Source organism: Octopus bimaculoides, chromosome 3 (genome assembly GCF_046866305.1).
Source record: "Octopus bimaculoides isolate indiv1 chromosome 3, ASM4686630v1, whole genome shotgun sequence".
Classification (NCBI taxonomy): domain Eukaryota; kingdom Metazoa; phylum Mollusca; class Cephalopoda; order Octopoda; family Octopodidae; genus Octopus; species Octopus bimaculoides.
The window spans coordinates 25235325-25260709 of record NC_142930.1 but is presented as its reverse complement, the minus strand read 5'-3'; the positions used below and the strand labels follow the sequence as shown (position 1 = coordinate 25260709).

At 34.2% G+C, this 25385-nt stretch overlaps 1 protein-coding gene across 2 annotated transcripts in view; it reads right to left on the bottom strand.

Moving 5' to 3' along the window:
* Positions 1-14674: 14674 nt before the first annotated feature.
* LOC106878292 (sodium/potassium-transporting ATPase subunit beta-1-interacting protein 2) overlaps positions 14675-25385 on the bottom strand; it is a 207879-nt gene continuing 197168 nt past the window's right edge. For both annotated transcript variants that reach the window (XM_089348690.1, XM_014927475.3), the window contains one exon: positions 14675-15108. In XM_089348690.1, coding sequence (XP_089204816.1) covers positions 14696-15108 — 413 coding nt within the window. In that variant the 3' untranslated portion in view covers positions 14675-14695. The remainder of the gene's footprint in view (positions 15109-25385) is intronic.

Sequence of the window (25385 nt, the reverse complement as noted above, 5' to 3'; positions counted from 1 at the left end):
TATATATATATATAGAGAGAGAGAGAGAGAGAGAGAAAGATAGATATACACATACATACACATATATACACACACACACACACATATATATATATGTATATATACACATACACACAACCACACACACATGTTTATATGTATGTATATACTTATGTTAATTCTGTCAAAATTAGGCTTAAAGGTTGACAAGTACTTTCGGTTGTGTATGTAATAACCATAAAACATGGCTGCTGTTGTTTGGTGAGGTCAGACAAATGGGGATTAAATGTGTTCAAATTTGATGTGGATTATTGTCACAGTCTACTGTTTGAATTTATATTGTTGGAGCACGACAGAATACTGATTGTCTGGCTTTCTTTTAAATACATTATTACATTGTTCTCAAATACCATGACAGCAACAAACCATTGACAATACTTCTACTTGGTTGCTTTGCTTCACAGGAAAAGCATCTAAATCTTTCTCCAAAAATTTCACTTTACTGTCCTATATAAAGATAGAACACATTAGATATTGTACTACCACAAGACTTAGGTCTTTCATGCACCCAAGGACTCATAAGTTGAAGCTTAACCTGGTCTCCACAGAGGATAAATGACCGAGATTGCAACACTACCCCATGACCAGGATACAGTTCTGTTTCAAGCTTAACTTCTAACTCATTTACAACCAAATGGACTGGAGCAACAGGAAATGAAATGGTTTGCTCAAGAAAACAATGCACTGTCTGGTCCAGCAATTGAAACCATGATCTTATGATTGTACTACTACATATCCCTAAATAGATGATAGCATAGTCAAGGTTGGAATACCTATCATAGGTTCTGCCAAGTCTGGACTGACCTGGAGCTGCATAAACAACAACACTAACAACAGCAATCAATTTATAACTTACTGCATCCCCACAATTGTAAATCAGTAACAACAACTCGTCAATGACTCTCACATAGATATGATTACTTACAACATTAGATATATATCTTTTAGCCTCTAACATCACAGCAAAAGAATGGCAAAATGCATTATTGCTACATATGGTAGGTGATGAACTGAGATGAATCCATAAAACACTTTACTTGCACAAATACAGATACAATAAAACAATTGAAGCTTACGTCACACTGACTTCAATAAAAGAACCTAACCATCTTGTTAAGAACATCACTTTGTGCTCTATGATTTCAAGCTTGATCTCAGTAAAAGACACGTTAGGGATGTATCCCTTACTCTTCCTAGAGAAGGTTAATGCCTTGTGAGCGGAATTTAGTACACATAGAACTATGTAGAGGATTCTGTTGTGCTTGTGTTTGTGTGAATGGAAATATAGGGTTGTGGTGTGTGTGTTTGTGTGCTGATGTAAAACTGTGTCAAGTCATGTTCTTTTATGTAAAAAGAAAAACTTAGCCATTCAATAAACAAAGATTGATAAAATAAGTACTCGGTCAAAATAAGTACTGAGCTCAATTTGATTGACTAAAAGTTGAAAGCAGCGCCTTGCCAGGATCACAGTCCAATGACTGAAACCTGAAAATATATGAACAAAGTTGCTTTCACAATACAGAACTCTTATTAATTATATTACACATCTTCAGAAGCTTGCATCGACACGTAATGTTAACAATGCAACACACATAGCACTATAATAGATTGATTTATAGAACAAAACACAAATATGCAACTTGAAACAGTTATAGATCTCTACAGTTAATCCGACCAGCAAAATTCTCTTGAATTGTCAAGTAATGATTTATCAGGTTTCATTGTTAAATAACAATGCAATCTGTTGCTTCAATCTTCTTCCTAAGCTGCTGAAAAAGCCCTCATGGGGTATAATTTTACAGGGGGTATAAATCTGGATTTAAATATATGGATATCCTTGTATTTATCAATGCCTTATGATTATGAAGCAGATTTGGAAAAGAGAATTAATGAAATCTAGGACAAATTTTTAAATTAAATAGAAATATGAACAGAAACAGTTGGAACAAGTCAGTATTCATTAAAAGGAAAGAAATGTACTGCCTTTGATATGGAAGTAAAAGTCACGATCATAATGAAATCAAAGTTTTTATCATTTTTAGCATTGAACATGCTTAGTAAGTACCATTAGTGACATACAATGGGGCTTCTTTACAGTTTTTACTTACCAAATTCCACTAGCAAAGTAATAGTCAACTCAAGGCTATAATAAATGACACTTGCTTAAAGGGTTCCTCAGCTGAGGAACCATATGAAGTGTATCTTGTTCAAGAACATTGACAAACCACCCAGAACCATATGGTTTCCAGCCAGCTATGCCTGGGCCCATAGTTGCCCTGCAAACTGGGTATTATGTTTCTCCAAATATGAACTCAAAACTGTGAGAAAATAATTCTGCTAATATGATCAATAGAATTGTGGAAAATAATGACAATGAATTATCATTTTCCAATATTCAATAATGAGTATTTGAACAACTCAACAATTGATGTAGATGGATTTTATGTGTAATGTGCTTCATAGTAGATTCTGGTGCATCATGTAACTTAACTGATGAAAATACTTCAAAGGTGATGAAAATGATAAGACTAAATCTACAATTTAAACATTGGCAAATAAAAAAAATATCAACTAAATATCTAAAACGAGTTATTGTTAAGTGATTGCAATTTTGCAGCCAAATAATTATATCTACAGAAATGAAACATTTTTAATATCCACATCTATACTACATTTTGATTTACTCGATCTCCCATTATTTTATGGTATCTTATTTCTACATATATAAATAATAAGCAGTGAGAAAGAACTTACAGATGTTGGGACTTGTGCTTGAAAAGACATGTCAAACTAGGTAAAAGCATGGTTGTCCTTGCATACAGGCTCATCTCCTGCTGAGCATCCATAATCTTGCGAACTTGTAGGTGCATGTAAAAAGCAGTTGTGCTGGTGCTGCATAAAAGACTGCAGTACACTCTGTAAAGTGGTTGGTATCAGGAAGGGCATCCAGCCATAGAAACCATGCCAAAAGAGACAAGGAGCAGTTGGTTAGTTCCTGTCAAACCATCCAACCCATGCCAGCATGGAAAATGGGTGTTAAACGATGATGATGATGGTATCTGGAGTGGATTCAAACTCAGTACCTTTATTTCTAAACTAAAGTAACATTCTTATTCACCATGCCACTGACACTTACAAAATCCAGTTTGATACAATGTATATCCAAGAAAACAACACTTCATGAAGATGAGAAAAACCGATTGAAATATAATGTAAATATTAAAAATATTACTTCTCTAAAGATGGGTTTAATCAGAAAAATTGTAATCTTAAAAATTTGTAAGTTTTCTTTATAGATTAGTCAGAAAATGAGCAGAGACTTCTCAGATTAACAGGATTTATAGGGTTGATGTTTAGTCTCTAGATTAACATTTGTCAAGAAAATATGAGAATTGCAAGAATTCCAGAGAGATGCAGTGCAGTTCTAACAAAAAAAGGATTTGGAGAAGGGTTTAGTCTGGTAGCTGGGACATGAAACACAATAAGGATGACTAGAGGGAAATAAATGTATATGCCAGATGGATTTGGGTGGAGGAAGCATATAAATAGATAGTTAAAAATATTAGAGGTTATTGTAATAATGATATATGACGAAAGGAAATAATATAACATGTCTGAATAAGTAGTTGTCAACCTCTTTGTTGCAGTCTAGGATATTTATATGCGTCAGCAACATTGTTGCAGATATATGAATAGTTTTCCAGTTCTTAGGTTTTACTTTAGCTTTATAGTCAGCAGTTTACTAGCTGGATGGGACTGAAGCGGTAATACAGTCTCTCAAATAGTTGTGGTGTCAGAAAAAGATGGTAGCCCATAGGTTTCCATTGATCTTCAGCAAGTTGATTAGGCAAGTGGAAAGGAGAGAAGTTGGCAGTCAAACAAGCAATGAAGTTACAGGGAAATTAAATGAAGTGAGAATTTCCAAGAAACTAAACCTTAACATGGATAACTGTCAAATAAAGCTACCAAGATTCAAATGAAGGACTCTGTGTGGTTGCTAAAAGGGGTCTCAAATCACAATTATTGTCTTATGGCTTCATTGTTGTAGGCATGGCTGTGTGGTAAAAAGTTTGCTTTGTAATCTCTTGGTCCTCTGTTCAGTCCGGCTGTGTGGTACCATGGGTAAATGTCTTCTACTGTAAGCTCAGGGTTAACCAAAGCCTTGCAAGTGGATTTGGAAAACAGAAACTGGAAGAAGCCCACTGTTCATATACATACATACATACATACATACATACATACATTCATACACACACACACACACACACACACACACACACACACACATACATATACATATATATGCAATAGTATAAGTACCAGGCTTTAAAAAAATGAAAATAAATACTTGTGCCAATTTGTTTGACTAGAATCTGTCAAGACAGTGCCCCAGCTTGACCACAGTCCAATGACTGAAACAAGTAAAAGATAAAGTGTAAGCATGCAAAAAGATTAAATGGAATGATTTTAATCGTAGATATACTCACTCAAGACAGACATGGACTTAAATAAATAAACAACAACAACAACATCCAACTACATTTAATGTAACAATATTCACAGACATCAAAGGTTATATTGTTACAAAAACTGATTTTAGGGAATTAGCTCAGCATCTAGAGAATTAAGACAAATAATAGATTGCTGAACTTTTTAGAAATCAAACTGCCATGAGCAACATCTCAGATGACAGCGATATAGAAGCAATCAGAGAGAAAAAAGAAAAGAAAAAGAAACCATCGAAAATTGCCTATCAATCTTTTAAGAAAAATGATCTCACGTTAAATTATTAAAAAAAAATGCATGTTCAAAGTGAAAGAGATTGCATATATTGTTTTTCTTTTTATCTCAAAAGACAGCACAATCAAATAGTTTAAATATCAAACAAGCCAAACCAAATTATGCAGCGTTTGGAGATTACTAAATTATTTGGCACAATTCATTCCAAACCTAGCAACAAATTCTAAGAAAATTTGCCAACTGATAAAAGCAGATGTGAAAGGGAAGTGCAGTGAATCTTATAAAAGAACATTCAATGAATTGAAAGAACTAATTTCAATACAATTCTCATGCACATCAACATCAGGATAGCATGTAAAATATAGATCGATGCCAGCAAAGTTTGTTTTGGTGCAATCTTATCACAAACTAATAATCAAAGAAAAACAAAGAACATTAATTTTGATGCTATTGAAAAGCCAAGGAAATACAATCATACAGAATAAAGAAATGTTGGTAGTTGCTGTTATTTTGTTAATGTTTACCAGCAGGTTAGCTCTAATCAAGCAGACCTATGTTCAAAAGACATTCCATCTATGACCATTCCTTCACTTCTTTTCTTCAGAAATAGTATCTCTAGGATTATAAATGTCAGAACAATTTGGCTGCTATTTCTAGTAGATAGAGCAACACATGTGAAACTCCCTCATTGGCTTTGAGAGTTGCGTAAACTTGTAAGAAATTTCACATCTATCTCTGTAATAAACACTTTACAATAATCTTAAACCCTATTTTCATGTCCCCAAATCTACTGTATTAAAGGGAATCCATCACTTCATATTCTTCCACAGTTTTTAAGACATCAGCCATATAATTTCTACATCATATGTGAACTAAATGCAGGAGAGGCATTGTTGAGATCTCCCAAGACTTTAAATCCAAACTTGGGGACAATATTCTAGAACATTTCATAAATCATATATCAGTCAATTCAGCCTTAAAGATGATAACAAATGCCAGAATAAAAAAGATAACAAATGCCAGGATAAAAATTCAGTCATCATTCTTCAAACAACTGGAATAACTGTTTCTATTAGAAGTACAAGGCCTAAAGGTTTTTTTTTTTTTTTTTTTTTTTTGGTGGGGGTAGTAGATATCATTGAATCTGATACTTGATTAGTACTTTAGTTTATCCACTCCAGAATGATGAAGATTGATCTCAGTAGAATTTGAACTCAGAATTTAAAGAGGAACATCTTCTTCATCATCATCATTGTCTTAACACCCACTTTTCCAAACACAGTTTATTGAGGCAGGATGCCCTTCCTGTTACCAGCCCTCAGCTATTTCCAAGTAAGGTAATATTTCCTTATGGTGAGGCATGTTCTTGCTGAGTAATGGAAGTGGATAATACTGCTTGTATGACAGTGGCACTCACTTACATCTTCCACACGTGATGTCAAAACAAAGACACACACACACATATATATAAAAACACACATACATATGATAGTTTTTACACAGTTTCCATCTACCAAATCTATCAAAGAATGTTTTCTGATGCCAAACTTTAAGCATATTTTTTTTACAAGACACTAGTTGTCAGTTAGATACCAATACACTTTAGATACCTAAACACTGAGAATGTACAAAGTCTGAGTAAAAACTGACTCGTTCAGCCCATGTTGCAGTGGTGGTGGTAGTGGTGGTGGTAGTGGTGGTGTTGATGATGATGATGATGACAATAATGATGGACACATCTTCAAAATGGAATATAGAATCACTACTTACATAACAATAATTAATGTGATGTGTGATGCCAGCAAAGTATGAGAAGTTTTTTCATGATATCCTGATGCATCAAAATAATAATCTCACTGTTATGAGAAAACAGGGGTGAAATAAATACAAAGTCAGTAAGTTTGGCAAATAAAACAAAAAGGCATCAAAAGATTTATCAGAACTTATCTATTATCAAGAATATGGAGGAGAGGAGAGAAGGGGGGGGGGCGGCAAGGTGGCTGAGTTCCTTTTGAGCATTGGGCCTCATGGAGGCAATGACCAAGGCCTTTGGCATTATATCATGTTTGAGAAGAAGACCCATCAAGACGAGCAAAATTGCAGTCGTGGCAGATACTGGTGTCACACAATGGCACCCATGCTGGTGGCACGTAAAATCACCCATTACACTCTTAGAGTGGTTGGAGTTTGGAAGGGCATCCAGCTGTAGAAAACTATGCCAAATCAGACAGGAGCCTGGCGCAGCCTTCCAGCGTGCCAGCCCAGTCAAACCGTCCAACCCATGCCAGCATGGACAACAGACGTTAAATGATGATGATGATGATGATGATGATGATGATGATGGAGATGATGATGATGATGATGATGATGATGAAGGCAGAATATAAAGAGTCGATGTTTGATAGCAGGGGTACTAACAACAATGATAACACAAACAACAATACTAACAACAACAGCAACAACAATAATCCTTTCTACTGTAGACACAAAACCTGGAATTTTGCAGGAGAGGTTAGCTCAGTGCTCAACTGGTACTCATTTTATTGACCCTGAAATGATGAAAAACAAAGCCCAGCATGCTAACAATTCCACCAGCTCACCACCTTAATAATAATGGTTTCAAATTTTGGCACAGAGCCAGCAGTTTTTGAGAGGAATTTTGTGTCCACACCCACTCCTGCACATAATCTGTCCCCTGAAAAACCTTCTGCCATAATACATCTTCCCAACATCCTTTTTCCCCACCCATGTTCAACACCCACTGCATTCCCCTCCACTCTTCCACATGTACCTACCTGTACACAATGCCTCTGTTGAACCTCTTCCATACAACATAATCTCCTAATACCTCCTCTCTCTACTTGTGTCCACTCTTTACATTTCGCCCTCCATTTACAACTCCCCTTTTGCAATCTTGTCACCTCAGCCACCCTCTCCAATTCCCAGTCTACTTATTCTACACCCCTTTCCATCACATCTTCACCATCTCTCTCTCTCACTCTCCACTCTCTCCTCACTTAAGTTAGCCATGTTTCCCCTCAAATGCAACATTCCTTTTTCCGGTCCCTCAATACTACTCCCACCTCAGTTGAGGAGTCTTGCTTTGCAAGTTACTTGGCGACCTCACTGCTGCTGGTGCCATGTAAAACACACCCAGTACACTCTGTAAAGTGGTTGGATTTAGAAAAGCTTCCAGGCATAAAGACCATGCTAAAGCAGATAGTGGAGCTTGGTGCAGTCTTCTGACTTACCAGTTCCTGTTGAACCATTCAACCCATGCCAGTATGGAAAAATGACGTTAATGATAATAATAGTGATGGTAATGAAAAATGGTAGCATGGAAAGCAGAGACTTGATACATGGACAACTGCTGGTCTTCCATACAAAACTTTATATTGGAGCTTGGAATTTATTTTGGAGAGGAATGCTTTCCAGCTGCTGATCAATTGTAACACAAAGCATACAGAAACCTTGGAGAGAGTAATTTGACAAATATTTGATTGCTATTTCTAGCAGGTAGAAAAACCATGTAAAGTGTTCATGGTGTTCAAATGAAACTCACTTTTTCTTTTGTATTTTTACTGCCTTGATTTCTATCAATGCAGACTATGCTAGTCTTCATATTTTCTAATGATTATGCTAGTCTACATTTTGAAAAAAATATCTTACTTTTATCATAAAAAGAAATGTTCATTTTTGGGCATTAATTTTAAATTTGCTCCCAGAATTTTTTGCATTAAATCAAATTTTTTCAGAAATGGATTTTCAAAATTTAGCAATGTGGTGCAACTGAAATGTGCATATTAGTAAAACAGAAGCAGCAAATATAAGGTATGATAACTAGTATAGTTATTTTAGTTATTTTATAGAAAGATCAAGTCATTTTTACTGATATTTAGTTAATACGTTATGCATTATTGAGAGAGTAAATATCACTGAAATGACATGAAATAGTTCAACAGTGCTGTATTAGTGAAAGAAATGCATCACCCCACTGAGAAATTTTATCTGTTTCATATTAATTCAACAACGGAAGATGTAGAATAAGCTAAAAAAAGGGGAAAATGAGGTTGCTTAGGCAAGTACACTATTTATAGAAGCATCTTCCACTTCTTAGATTGTTGAACTTTTAGGAATCAACAATAATTTGGCCATCATATTTACTTTTGACCATCTCTGGTCTCTTTTCCCAAATCTTTTATGTTTTGATGGAAACATTTCCCTTGTACTTTGCCATCAGTCCCTAAATTAGCAGAGAAGTAGTCTAAATGATTATGGCGGTACAAAGGTCAACTGAAAAGTTCATAGACTGACCATGATACTCTCATGAAATGTGACCAAATGAGGTTTATTTTTCAACATAAACCCCCTTGCAGTCCACACACTTCTTTCATCACACTTCTTACATGTGCTTAGATCCTATTGGTGATGAAGCTTTCATCCTGTTGATCAAAAAAAGTCACCAACAGCAGATATGTCATCATCACTGTGATACTGGTTCCCAGCCAAGTGTTTTTCATATTGGGGAACAGATGATAGTCAGATGGAGCCAAATCAGGAGAATAGGGAGGGTGATCAACCAGTTTAAAGCTACAGTCACACCCAACAGCCATTGAAACCAAGGACTTGTGTGCTGGAACATTGTCCTGATGAAATAAGGCCACTTTCATTAGGTTTCCTGGGTGTTTGGTCTTGGTAGCCTTTTGTAACTGCCTCAGCGAGTTAGCATAGTACTCTCCATTGGTTGTGTGGCCCCTTTGGAAGAGAACAATGCCTTCTGTATCTCAAAAAGCTGAGACCATCCCATCACCTTCCTGGCAGATGAAACAAGCTTGGCCTTTTTTGGAGCAGGTGAGAAGGGGTGTTTCCACTGCATGGATTATCTATTTGTTTCTGGCTCAAAGCGACGAATCCAACACTTATCCTAGTTTAGGAAATGTTCAAGGAAACCAGTTGGATCTGCCTCAAACAATGTCAGATTTTCCTGTGATGTGATCAGCCTGGTCCACTTTTGATCAGGTGCTAGAAGACACAACACCCACCAAGTAGAAACCTTTGTCATGCCAAGTTCATGGTGCAGAATATTCTCAACTCTCCCATGGAATATGCTAACAACATTGGCTATTTGATTTATAGTCAATCGCTTCTCATTTATCACCATGTAGTGAACACGATCAACGTTTTCCTCAGTGGTGGCAGTTGAAGAATGTCCAGTCTTTGGGTCATCAAGACTCTCCCTTCCCCTTCTAAATTCAGCAGCCCACTTCATGCTGTTGATAAAACTGGAGTGTCTTCTCCTAATGTAGCAACCATGTCAGCAGGAATGCCCTTGGAGGCTAAACCCTTTTTTTTGCAGGTACTTGTTAACACTATGATGGCAAACATTTTTGATTTCAAGAGAAGTCACTACTAATTACTTTTGAAGTCTTTTTTGAACAGTCAGGAGTCAGTTTACTTTGAAAGAAACAATGCAGTTATTAACAAGAAGAGATGACATTAATGCACACAAGATTTCATAGCTCTAGCATTACTCCTTTATAGTCAGCCTATGAACTTTTCAACCCACCCTCATAATGCACTTTAATACTCATTTTATATCTTAGCTTCTGAAAGGGAGGAAGTAATTTATTAGATAGTCATAATTTTCTGATTTGTCTTTGCTCCAAAAGGATTTTTCACAACTTCTGTAAATGTTACCCAGACGCTTTTCTCAACTGGTTTAAGTTAACTTATAAATTGCTCATCTTTCATTCGTGTTCATATTTTAAGACACCAAAGACACCTGTCTTCAATTTCTCTTGACATAAAGTAGGAATTTTTCTACATAGATCTTTGAAGGAGTCCCCTTTCTCTAACATTCAAACATTATTTCATCAAATCTTTTTTAATGAAAAATCCTGAAAAAATGCTGTTTTCCGCTTTTCCTAGGAGGATGTTCATAATGCACTTGTCAACATCGAAATCTTAGCAGCCATTCCTTCAGTTCAATCATTCCCAAACACACGCACAAAAAAATGGGATATTTAGGAGAAACCACACTGATGTCCAAGTAGTATGTAAATTGCGTTCAACCTTCCCTATATCATGCAATTGTGTTCAAAATATTTGAGAAGTTTTTCGTTAGTTTTTTATGGTTTCATGACTTTTATTTAGATGTGGAAAGCAAACACGACCTTCAAACATTAGGCCTCACTGAGGCAATGACTAATGACCGGGACCTTTGGAAATATGCAGTGCATGAGAAGACCCGGCAAGCCAAGTGAGACCATAATCCATGGCCTTTGCCAGAAGTGTAGCCAGCTCACTTATTCATATCTTTACTTCGTTGGACACTAAACTCTGCTTGCAAAGACCTGTTGAGGCAAGTAAAATCGAAATCGAACCATATTCGATGACTGGCACCTGTGCACTAACAGCACCATCCAAGCGTGTTCATTGCCAGAGCAGCTGTCTGGCTTCCATTTAAAAAGGGGTTTCTCATATTAATAAGGGAATAAAACTTCCATTTAATAAGGGGCTTCCCTTACCCAGCACCTGTATGTGATATATCCTTAGACTATGTTACAGCTGTATTACCAATATGAAAAACTTAAGCAAACTAATAAAATTAACTGAGGCTAAAATTGCATATACAAAAATACTGATGACTGTCACCTGAGTCGGCCATGCAATGCTTAAGCGATAATTTATGGATCAGGAGTCACCTCCACCAAATCAAATTTGAATATTGTGTATGAACACTTCATAGGTATGGTGGAAGGGATATTTAAACACTGATGCTACAACTCTACTTCTCCCTTTAAAAATAATTAAAAAAAGCATTTCAGCAAACCTATTCAATTATGTCTTGATTTTGAAAGAACATGCTACTGTTTTTGACAAGTGGAAAATTTTGGAAAGATATTGACCATACAAAAATGATACAAGATGTTGGTTATGTGTTGGTAAAAGAGGTTTCATATTCGTCAACCTTAAACTCACAGACTGTGGATATTAGATCAGATACCTTCACAAAATGCCACTACTCTGACAAATATCTTCTGAAACACTAAAAGATTACACTATCACCTGACTGAATAAATCAACATTTAACAGTTTACCAAGAGCAATCAGCTTCTATTTCTCTCCCTTGTTTCTACTTACTCTAAATCACTCCTGAAAGTATATATATTAGCAGTTTTTTTTTTAAATCCTTGCTAACATGTCATTATTTTATGTTCATCTTGGTTTAAAACTCCCTTAAGGCTGTTTATAAAGTAGCAAATATTTTTTTTAATTTGGTATACCTATTGATGTTTGTTTCCTCAACTTCAAAAATTTTTGAGTAATTTCAATTAACTTGGCTGTAAATAAATGCATTTATTTCTTAGAACAAGAAAAACAATAGCATATCAACACACAAAAGATGAAAATGAAAAAGGATGAATAAAAACAAAGATTCTTTTAATGTTTATATAGTTTGGCAATCTTTTAACAGATTGATTTAATAATTTGAACACTTTTAGTAATATTTTTAATTATTTTTTAATAAGTATTTTGTCAGCACAGGTTAATTTGCACATATATATATATATTTATATATATATATATATATATATATATATATATTTATACATACATAAATATTTATATATATGAACATTTTGTTTTATAGTTAACAATTTTCAATATAATTTTCATTTAACAATTTTTAATATAATTGTGAATTTTAATTTCAAAATCAGTTAAATGTTTTTTTCTGTTAATAAAAAAGAAATAAAAAATAAACATTTAGTAAATTTTTTTGAGGGGTGTGTATGGAGTGGGGATGTGGAAGAAAATCCAAAGAAAATTTAAAAAAACAGGAAACCTCATCATGTGAGAGTTGTATAAGCCCCCTTCAAATGATAAGCTGGAATATTACAGTCAAAAACAACTGTTGTAAGAATAGTATATAACAGACCACTGTGCAGATGTTAGTAAATGTAGTGATGTAGGACTTTAATAGAGAGAAAGGAAGTGTGTATATGTTTCAGGGAGAGAAAGAAAAGCAGGGCTAAAGCAACTTGGATCACATATGAAAGACTCAGATTCTTTTGGTTGTAGTAAATAAATGGTTTCAGTTTTGTTTAAAATATTTACATTAATATAACAGCATTTATGAATAGATGTATGTGTGTGTATGTGTGTGTGTGGCTGTGTATGTGTGCAGGGGGTGTATATAGTTAGTCAGAGTATGTGAGTGTGTATGTACAGAGGTGCATATTTTGTTTATTGCAGTGTGCATGAATATACACGTTACTGGTTTCACATGCAAAATCTTTGAAGTGTGAAATGCAAAATCATTCAGTGTTGGAGAGTGTATATAAAAATCTGTATGCATGCATGAATTTATTTATGAATATTATTACTCTCACATTCTGTCTATTGAAGATTGCCAGCATCCATGTAAATACACAGGTATAGTGTTAATGCCCTATGTTTATACACACATACATACATACACACACACAGAGTGTATGTGCATGTATTTGATAGAATAATTAGTTTGGTGTAGGGTCTTTCAGAAGGTTTTATTCAACACCAAACTGGCAAACAGACTCTTTGGTTGCATATTAAACAAAATATGCAAAAATGAAGAGCTGTATCCTATATATTTATTAGACATATACACACACCAAATATTTCATACCCAGTGACATTTAGCATTAAAGCTAAACTAATACCTCATCTATGGATTCTTTGTACACTTACAAAAATAAGTGCATGTGCACAGACACACAAATGTATATATGCATGTGTGCTTGCACATCAATGTATATATGTGTGTATATACATATATATATATTAAATGAGTAATGTCAGAATATTGCTAATAGACAATCTGCTGAGACAACATCCAGTATGCCACATTTATAACTGAGGGGGAAATGCATCATTTTACTCCACAACATCTCACTTTTTACTCTTCCCTTCCTTTTTGCTCCTTTCCATATGAGGCTTCATAAACAGATAGAAATAGTGGCAAAACATTAGTAAAGAATTGGTAAAGGGTTTCAAATGAAAAGTAAGTGTAGTTAGAGTATGATTGCATCTTGCCCCTAGCAGTGGATGGTATGTTTATTAAAGTGGTGGTTGAGGAAGTGGGGAGATTGATAGTAAGAGAGGTGTATAATCAAGTGTTTGGTACTAGGAGGGGTACAGTGATATTGTTACTTGGTGTGGGTAGAAGGACTAAGGTTTTGTATGTGCATGTACTTTATATATATATATCAAGATTTGAACTTGTGTCCACAACCAGTCTTGCATTCAGGCAATCTACAGTACAGTTTAATACATTAAGTGAGAGTTGTGTGTGATTGTGTATGTATACATGAGTATGTAAGTGTGTGTGTGTGTGTGTGTGTGTGTGTGTAATTACTGGTCTGCATATTGTTGGAATGTGCATATGCATTTATGGGTGTATATGTATTGTGTCTGTAACAATGGTTGGCAGATGACAAAATCAAAGATCAATAGATCCTTATATAATTTTTTGAGAGGGTAATGGGAGTGTAGTTAGCTGTGGTAGCCACTGATTTCTTCCAGTCTTGCCAGAAGTATAGTGGCAGCTGGAGTGAGAAATTTGTCAGATGTGCTGCGAGGACAAGGTTATAGCATCAATTTAAACATTAACTGGACAATTGCTTATTCACATCTCATTTTAAATATGCAAGGCAAAGAATAAGAAAAATACCCTCAAGTGTAAAAAAATGCATATCTTAAATACATTTATACACCTCTTAGGGATTTTTCTTTCCATATTTAAAAAAATGTTTTACATATTCCCTGCCTCTAACATTTTGTTTCAGAGACAAAGTATTTTTGCTTGCTTTCATAAGTTCCTTTTAAAATATCTTTAAAAATGCAAGCTTCCTTTTTGTTTTTAATGTTATTGTTAATAGTTGGTAAACTGGTGATTTGTGTAATTTGACGAAGGGCTGACATGAACCCAAGGTAAGTCTTTCCTCTTGTTAGTGTCCTTTTTTGAAGATTTCGACCGTTGACTGGCCTTGTTGCGTAAGCTCTGGCGATCAACAGTTGCATAGAGAGGATTATTAGCAGCAGTGGATCTACTTACTCCAACACCACTAGCTGGAGTGCTGTAGCAAGCAGCAGTAGAGTCGTACATGTGGTTGTCATAACTAGGGGGCTGTTCAGAGCTGATCACACTAGGTGAGCCACCGGCACCAAGGCTATCAAAACTGGTTGCATGGTTTATGCCATAATGGTAACTGCTTTTGAAACTGTTTCGAGCTGGTGACTTATAACGCATCTTGACAAACTCCATTTCATCATTCACACTGGTAGCTATGAAATAGAGAAAATAGTATCATGGCTAATAAACATCAGAAAATGAGGAAATTGTATTGACCAATTTCTGAAAAGAATCCAAAATTATATCAGTATATCTGTTTATATATATATATATATATATATATATATATACATACGAAACGAGTGTGTAGATTCAGAATGTGCAAAATATATATAGTACTGTATTTCACATTTTCAAGTTGTTTAACCCTTTTCTGATCATACTTCCAGTGAAATATATTATCAAAATTTCTGTTAATTTTGAAAGCAATCAAGAATTTGGAGGGACTTTGTAAAATAACTTTTCCATTAAGCTAGTTGTTTGCATTTGGAACAGAACTTAGTGAAAGGTTCTTACATAAAATTGCTATGGAAGAGTTTAATTTAAATATGATTTTGTATCAAACCATGAGTAGTCTCAGTAGATTGGTATCAGAAGGGTTAAACATACATTTACTTCTAATGAAACAATTCTAAAGTTCAATTGAAGAAAAAGTGTATAAATGATGTGTGTTGAGATGCAAAGTAAAAGCAAAACATTCAAGCAAAAGCCTTCCTTGGAGAAGAGTAAAAAATAAAACATTTGTTGAAAGGCTCTGCTCTAAAAGGTTTTTCTTTTTTCCTTTACATATCAACAGACCTCACTTTTTGATTCACACTCATTTTACAATTAACAGAGTCTTTTGCCAAATGACAGAATCATAAGGGTCATTATATTCTAGGGTTTACGCATGATGATGTAGTTAACTGTTATAATTTTCGGCACATCCTCTTTCACTTCCCATATACGGTACAGATATACACTCAAATTATATATTAATAATATAAAAATAATATAAGAATATTTACATACATATGTGCACACATCAGTGCAGAAATTGCATATATGACAATCATTATTACAACTAAAATTCCAAAAATAAAATATATACATAAAAATATTGGATTTCTGTTTTAAAATATTCATCAATTGATAACAAATTAGTAAAGGTTTAGTATATTGACAAAAATGAACAAACAACAGAACAATACATTTTATCTGAAATAATCCTGAAATAAGACTTATTTCTCTTATTAATATGTTTCAGTATCAACCCTGTGTAATATTGATGTCTTAGCAGAAAGGCCACACCTTTTCACAGGGAGAATGTGATTGTGTAGTATTTGATATAACTTTGAGAAAATTAAAGAATGTTGTTTAGCACCAGGTCAGCCTTGACTGAACAGAACATTGATCAAAGGCATTCCAGCTTGACCATCAAATTTCTTATTCAATGTATCTTGACTATAAAGTCAGTCCCTTTGAAATGTAGGATTGAATTCATGAGAAATTTGGCCATTATTTCTAGCAAGTCTAGTGATTGCATAAAAGTTACCTTAAAGAGGTAGATACAATGAAAGAAATTGTCTTTAAGAACTGAAAATTGAACCCTATGATAGGCATCAGCACTGTAAAATTTATTTTATCTAAACAAGACTATAAATGATAAAAATAAACCTGCTTTCATCCTTGTATATTACTTGTAATTAATTTACTGATCCCAGAGAGATGAATAATAAAGTTAGCTCTGGTAGGATTTGAACTTAGAAGCATGCACAATAAAATATCATAATGAATTTTAGTCCCATACTGTTATTGCACTTCTTAATGTCATCATGCTTGACCTGCATAATAGTGGAATTTGGGTTAAATGTTGGCAGTAACTGAACAATGCTGGCATGATAATATTTAGGTTTGCCTATTTGTTTGTTTGAGTTCAAATCCAGACTAGGCCAATTTTGTTTTTTCATTCTTACAGAATCAGACAAAATAGGAGTTAATATATGGGCACAAAGCAATAATGAAACTTCTATAAATAGCAGCCAAATTTTACCAAATTAAAAAAATGAATACATTGTCTAGTCTTGGATATACTGTGTCTAAAAATTAAAGATGACATGGTCACAGCTGGAATGTCTGATCATAAATCTACTTGATAATTGATCTGGGATTAAACAAGTGAGGTTTATCTCTTGGCCATGTATTTTGACAAAAATAAGATACTGGAAATATGTTAAATGAAAATGCCTAAACAAAAATAAAAACATCCTCCTTCTTTCAGTCATGTTAAAATGTGTTAGCTAATGGAAGGTCTGCAAGACAAACATTAGAGTAACAAAATCAAGGCAATAATTGCAAGCTATAGGTTTTTTTATGTTATCCAGATTAACATCATCTGGTTCTTAGAGACTTTTAGCAAAGTTCATTGTTGCAAGCATTTGGAGGAGCCCCTTGCTCTCTCACTCTCTCTCTTTACCCAAGTCTTTTTCAACTTGGTCTTTTGTTTCATCCTTTTGGATTCAAAAATGAGTTAGAGTAATAGTCAAGCACTGAAGTAGATTCTTCTCATACTCTCTCCCTTTCAGCTATATTGCAATGAGAGGATTGTAGGGACCACTCACAATGTCCCTTTTCTCAAAAATGACAAATGTATTGGTTAAGGGTCTGGAAAACTCTTAAAAAGAGAAAAGAAAACCTGACATGGAATCATTGAAGGATACAGCACAGAACTGAATTAAGGATGAATGCTCATACATTTCTTGAGAGCATTGATATATATGTATATATTAGTTTTATTGTATCTTTTTTTCTCACTACCTATTTTTCTTCCTTGCTCTCTTGATAGTCCATCAAAAGGAAAAGAGTAACATTTGAAATGTTAAGACACTTTCCCTTTTCCTTAAAGTGTTCAGCGTGCACACACTGTTATACTTTGCCTTTGTTAATGGCCTGGTCAGAGGAGGAAATTATCTCAAAACCAGAGATCTAGCACAAATGCTTGCAACAGAGTGAACTCAACTAAAGGCACCCAAGGGGCCAGCTACTAGTGTTAAAGTGGGCAACAGAGTAAATCTACCACCCTAAAACAGCCACTTTTTGGGCTTCTACACAGTTCCCATGTCAAGTAAATTTTACTCACAAACCTTTGCTCAATCTGAAGCTCAGGTACAGAAAGTACCTTGTAGTGGAATCTAACCCCAAAATATACAATACAAAGTGAATTTCATAGTCATACAGCCATATCTGGAACCATAGGTTATTGTGTTACCATAGAACTCTTCATTTTTATATTTGTATCTAAAGCAAGTGTATTTTGGAGAGTTCATCTTTAGTTATAACTCACCAGAAAAATTGAACTGCAGAGCTACAGCAATACTTGTTTACATCTGAAGCAGCAGCTTACAGATGTAGACTATATTGTGCCACCAAGTTATGGTTAGGTGGACTTGTCCACTAATAGTTAACTATTACCAATCCAATGTTCTGCTATTTCTACCAATTCTTATATTTAAAAGTAATGTTTAAAAAATATATAAGTTAATACAGTCATGAGTTTTCTTACAATGAAGCAATGAAATACACTTTATAAATCATTTTCAAATAAACCATAATAATAATCAGAACTGACTACATAGAACCTCAAACATCTTCTTGTAATCAATTTAGGTCGAGTTCTTTTTAATTTCATTTATGCCACCATTAATATGGAAACTTTAATGCCATGTACAATTTCCTGAACAACTTAGAAATAAAGCAACAATCGAAGACAAGAAATGCCAATTGTTTTCCACTAAACTTTCATTTATTAATAATTATCTCTTAATGAGCCATAAAGCCATAAAGTGCCAAGAGACAGAAAGAGAGAGAGGAAACATAAATGGGAATTTATACCATGTATATAGTTCCCAAAGCATTATTGCAGCAAGTGAAGCATAACTTATTGGTTCTGAAAACTAGCTTGCTGAAAATTTACTGCTGTATTATACCATATCACACCAAAATCCATTAATAATGGTGTCTTAGATAAGCATGAGATCATAGAATTGGAGAGTACGAAGAAACTAGAAGTTGTGACATTTAGTTGTTTCCCAAAAGTGTAATTGATTTTTGAGTATCAATGAGGATTAAAAACAAAAACTTAATTACAGAATTGGTTCACCAAGAATTTATTGGTTCACACAGTAATATTTTTAATAAGCACAGGTAAATATAACAAACACGTTTAGACTAATTTCTTCATGATTGCTTAAAGTAATTTAGATAGGACTTGTATGTAGTTGTTTAAAACTGTTAAACAACAAAAAAAAATGCAATCAATAAGAGTCTGAAAGTCTGAGTACTTGCACTGTGTTAAACACCCCCAGTTATATAAAGTTAATAAATCAACAAAGTAATTTAAAATGTTAATTATTGTAACGCAAACTATTAAATAATATGAGATCATAAGCACACAAATGAAATCACTGAAATAAAGTGTTGCTGGATTGAATTACATGTTGGCTGGAACAGAGAGAGAGTGAGTAAACATAAAATAGAGTGTAAGAGAGAAGGAAAGAGAGAATGAGTGAGAGTAAGAGACTACGTGTGTGAGTGGAAATGTGCAGTGCAGTAATTATAAATGCTGTGCCTCACTGAAGTTAAATCATCATCTGATCAAGAGAACTGCAGTTAGTTTAAAGTAGAAAGAATGAAGACCTGACAAGCTACTAGAAAGTTGACAATCTGGTATTACTACTAGTGTTATGTCTCTAGTAGTAAAGACACTTCACTTTCAGGAATCCAGTTAACCAACCTGTAAATTGGTACCTATGAGGATACAACCTCTGCCTGCAGATAAAGGAATATATAACATGGTTAAAACGAACATTTAGTGCAGTTTCAATTCCTGCATTAGGTAATACATAAGATTGCTTTGCATGAAAGCATATGCTAATCCCTGACGGTATTTTAAAAGATAGTACTAAGTTCTGATTTCGTCATTTTAAATGGATGAGAAACATTTTCCTGGATAAGATGCTAGTCTCCCTCAAGTAACATTTCTGAAGCTTGTAGCTTAAGTGCATCATTCAAGTATTCAACAGTGGCTTCAGAAATTTGAACTTAGAACCATTTGGACACTTGTCTAATATCATATTCTGTGACTTCAATCACACACACACACACACAAACACATGCATGGAGAGAGAGAGAGAGAGAGAGAGAGAGAAAGAGAGAGAGAGAGAGAGAGAGAAAGAGAGAGAGAGAGAAAGAGAGAGAGAGAGAAAGAGAGAGAGAGAAAGAGAGAGAGAGAGAAAGGGAGAGAGAGAAAGAGAGAGAGAGAGAAAGAGAGAGAGAGTGAGAGAGAAAGAGAGAGAGAGTGAGAGAGAAAGAGAGAGAGAGGGAAAACCTTCACCTGCTTAATTTTTATGGAAACTAATATAAACTGTAAATCTCAACCAATGACACAGGATCTGCATTCAGATCTGTGTCACTAGTCAAATGAATGTGTAACCATTTCTGGTCACATATCCAGAAATGAGTAACCAACACAAAAGTCTGTGGTGGAAATTCTCAAATAGTTTGATCAAATGTTCCTCAATCCCACAAATACTCTAGACTCAATGCCACTCTTATCAATATCCTAGACATCCCCTACCCTTGTTATGAAGTGTTAATCACACAATTTTCTGAACAAATACCATGTATAATTTACACCAAAGAAAAAAAAGAAAAAAAAGAGACCATTTAAATAATACGTATTAGTGTTGTAGATAATATGAAAGTAAAGTGTGCTGTAATATATTGCATTTTTAGGATATTGTTTTATTGAAGATACCACTAAACCTATGTACTGCTACAATGGCAATCAATCACATTGCATGTGTGTGTGTTTTATCAAAGCTTTGCACGTCACTTAAAAGTTGCTTTCTTGTCATAGAAGGAAAGCCTTGTTTAAATATATAAATAAATGCAGTAAAGAATAAAAACAACAAAATAAAGAAAATTACTGGAAAAAAAAATCCTCCAATACAGTCAACAAAACCATGCTCTCCACCCTTTCCAATTCCATCGCAATACATTCTGTAGACATTTAAAATTCTGTACATGGGTTGGTGGGGATAGACATAAAGAACATAAATAAGGATAGAGAACATTAATTACATGCAGCTATAAATAGGCACAGAAAAAAGATAAAGCAGGAAGAACAGACACTGATGTAATATGAGAAAATAGCCACAGTATAAAAGCACTTATTGTAAATATGTTGTAGTTGTTTTAGTTGATCCACCTTGATCATATCTGCTATGGGAGACCTATGACAGAAATAGATCAATTAAATCTTTTAGAATCAGCCCATATATCATGCACCCCATATATGTGGAACTTCAGTCTATTTTGGGGACTATTCTGTGCATGCAGTTGGTTAAGTTATATTTTTGTGTTGAATTGAAATAGAATGAAAATTTTAAGACAAACTGTAAACCAAAACAAAATTTATATGTAATTGTGATAAAAATTGGTAACTTGTATATTTCCTTTCTTCATGCTGCTACAAGAATCTATACACAGGCAATTGAAAGGTAATAGATGCTTAATAATAATAAACCCAGTCCTATATATATAAAAAAAAACAACAATGAGGAACAAGTTTTATTTTATTCTCTTTGTACTTGCATGAACATGAGTGGAACTAAATGTAGCAACAAGCAGCAGTATTTTTGCTAGTCTCATTTCCTGTATAAATGAATTACATACCTTTATTTGAAGATATTCAATACATACAATATCCTTTACATTTTCCAGTATTTGATTTTGTATGGTACATAAAATTTTCAGAAGTAATAGATATAATCTTGAAGTAGTATATGTATACAAAATCATATACAATTTGTTTTGGTTTTTCATTTTGTCTTGAAATATTACTTTCGTTTCAACCCAACATGAAAATAGGACTTAACCCATCTACACCACCATATAATTTTCATTTTTGTAAATGTTTGAGGATATATTTCAGTAGTTTTTTTTTTTTATCATCATCATTTAATGTCCATTCTCCATGCTGGCATGGGTTAGATGGTTTGACAGGAGTTGGCCAGCTGGAGAGCAGTCTAGGTTTCATTTTGTCTGTTTTGGCTTCTTCCTAATCATCATCATCATCATCATCGTTTAACGTCCGCTTTCCATGCTAGCATGGGTTGGACGATTTGACTGAGGACTGGTGAAACCGGATGGCAACACCAGGCTCCAGTCTGATTTGGCAGAGTTTCTACAGCTGGATGCCCTTCCTAACGCCAACCACTCAGAGAGTGTAGTGGGTGCTTTTACATGTCACCCGCACGAAAACGGCCACGCTCGAAATGGTGTCTTTTATGTGCCACCCGCACAAGCCAGTCCAGGGGCACTGGCAACGATCTCGCTCGAAAATCCTACAGGAGCCAGTCAGGCGGTACTGGCAACGGCCACACCATTTTACAGAGTGTACACTGCTTTTAATGTGGCACTGGCACATTAACTGTTATTAACTTTGGTGGTACCCAGAATAACATAAGGCAAAATAGAATTGGTCAATAACAGATTCCTTGCATTTCACAGAAAGAGGTTGGCAACAGGGTTTAATGTAATGTTTCTGTTAATCTCGTAGTTATTTTAAGCATGTATTTTTGCTTTTATATGATCTACATCAGATGATAGAAACGAGCCTAATGCACCACCTAGTATAACACTATCAACTGATGCTTGTGCTATGTTGTACTGTGTTGCAAATCTCTGGTTTTCTCCCTGTTCAGGTTTATCTTGACAACAATAACTTGCAAATTATTCTGGTTGGGTATCAATAGAATCAATCTCACCAGTCTAGGAGCACCTGTAAAGCTAATGAACACTGGTCCCCTTCTCCTGAGAAACTTTAGCAATATTTGATAGTCTTTATGTGGTTTTTAAGATCTCCAAATGTTTGAGAATAGTAGACTTTTTGTTTAACTACAGTTAGCCAGCTGCACAAACTTATGATCAAAAGCATTCCATTCGTGATCAACCTGTACATTCCAAGCCAGTGTAGCTAGAACTGAACTATCATTTAATGTTTCCTTTGGCTTTTAAAACAAGAATATGTTATAAAGAAAATCTGACAGCTGTTTTTAGCTGGTTTGAGTAACCATACACAAATTTTCACATTGATTTGTAGTAGCGCATATAGCAGGGCTGCAGAAGACAACAGTTATGAACTGTCTTTTCTCTCTGCATCTCAAGATCATCTTTTTTAGGTAAAAAGTTATGGCTGGAATACCAACAGATCTACACTGAAGTGGGTGGAGTGCCCAGCAGTTGACGTTTGTTAATGCGATTTTTAAAGAAGACAATATTGATTACCATTGACAGCAGGGAAACCTATTGACTACACTATAAGAGGGACATAACTAAAAATTTTGACTTTACAGTTTAATCCATGGCAGGTTATTCTGGTAGAACCTCGGCAATCACCAAACTATATCAATGAGGTGTTTTGAATCCAGTATTCAATTATAGTAATATTTGTACCATAACATTTTAACTATTTACAGCTAAGTGGACTATAATCCTTTCAAAGTTTAAAGGTTTTGATCATGAGTAGAGTACAACACATAGCTAGTGAACTGACTTCTCAGCTATTGTGGGCTATACAAGCTATGTCCCATGTACCTTCGAAGAGGCTAAATAATACTGCACTGGAGATAATAGAGAAATAAAAAATAAATTACTTCACCTTCCATTATCAGAAATAGCCATTAATGGATGGTCAATTAAATCAATTTAAAAAGATGACAGAACAGAAATGTAGATGTTCATGCCTCCCCACTTGCTGGTGTATTAGAGAAGAAAGTGAATTAGCTACCACCAGGGATAGAACCCAGATCACAGGAATGATTTGCCAGGATCTTGGTTTCAACACCACTGTACTCTTTTTATGAGAAGAATAAATACAATAAACAAAAAGAAAAAACATAAAGACATTTGAAATACAAAGTGATTCATTCCAAACATCAAAGACAACACAAGAAATACTCCAGTTTTTTTTTCTCTTTGGAATGGTGGAGCAGAGAACAAGCAGTATAATCAGCAAAATTACATCAAGTTTAAACAGAAAAAAGTGCTCTAGCTATGACAAAACAATAAATAAAAAAAAAGTGTTTCATATACATACATATGTATATATATATATATTTTATCTTTTCATATACGTACGCCAAATAGAAGTTGCTTGGTTTAATCCAAAGACTCAACAATTGCTCCACTGTGAGAAGAACGGTGAACATCGAAGCAGGCAGAAACAAGAACAAATCAAAGACATATAAGCAAAACGGCAAAGCAAAGTGCAGATGACATAAAGCCTGGTAAAATCTGAACACTATGTATATTACATATATAATCATATAGACATACGCACATAAATGTGTGTGTCTTTCTTCTCTCTATATATGTTGTATTTTATAAAATAACAGAAAACAAAAGTTGTACAAGTCACCCCCCCCCCCAACCACTGCAAGACACAAATTGTCAATACAGAACTAAATGTGGCAGCTGAGGATAACATAATGGAGACATCAGAGAAAACAACACGAACATACATCAAACAATACAGACAACAGTGGTAAGCTGAGTGAAAAAGAGGATTTGAATAATAAATCACTAATTCTCAATCGAACATTGTAATGGGTTTATGTTACAGACCGGAAGACAAAAATGATTTCTTCAGCTTGCTAAATTCCTTATAAACAAACATGTATTTCCATTATTTTGAACATGAAAAGAAAGTGGGTGTTATAAATAATCAGTACAATGGTGATATTTATGTAGCATTACTATTAATGGCTTGTTTCAGAAAACTATAATTAGTTTCTTGGATCAACAATCATTTGTCAAAAACTTTCTTTTCCATGAAAGCAAAGAAGAAAAAACAAAATCAAAAGGTGTGTACAGACCATTCTTCCAATAGTTAAAAGAAAATAACATGAAAATCTATTGTATTTAAATTAAATTATTTTCCAGTGACAAAATATTTTAGCATGGAAGGTTTAAATCTTGTTACCATATTTTTGTTGAAATACTGTTTTGTTAAAATATTTTTGTCATTGTTTCAATTAACTTTTAAAATAATGAAAAATTCAGTAAAATGATTTTGTACTTATTAAAGCTGATATTTAGAATATAAACTGACATTAAATATAGATAGAAGGTTTTAATTTATACCACGTTAGGTAGTTTGTAAGAAATTAAAAGGAAATTAATCTCAGATTAATTAAAAGCAACAATAAACAGAATATAAATCTTTGTCTTAATTATATTCTGTCATGCATGTAGTAGAGAACATATACATAATCTGTATTGTGGAACAGTTTTGTAGATATTAAAGCACACACACTCACAGCAACATTTGTTTTATTTTATTATTTCTAATAGTAATAATAACATTAACAATAATAATACATTGTTA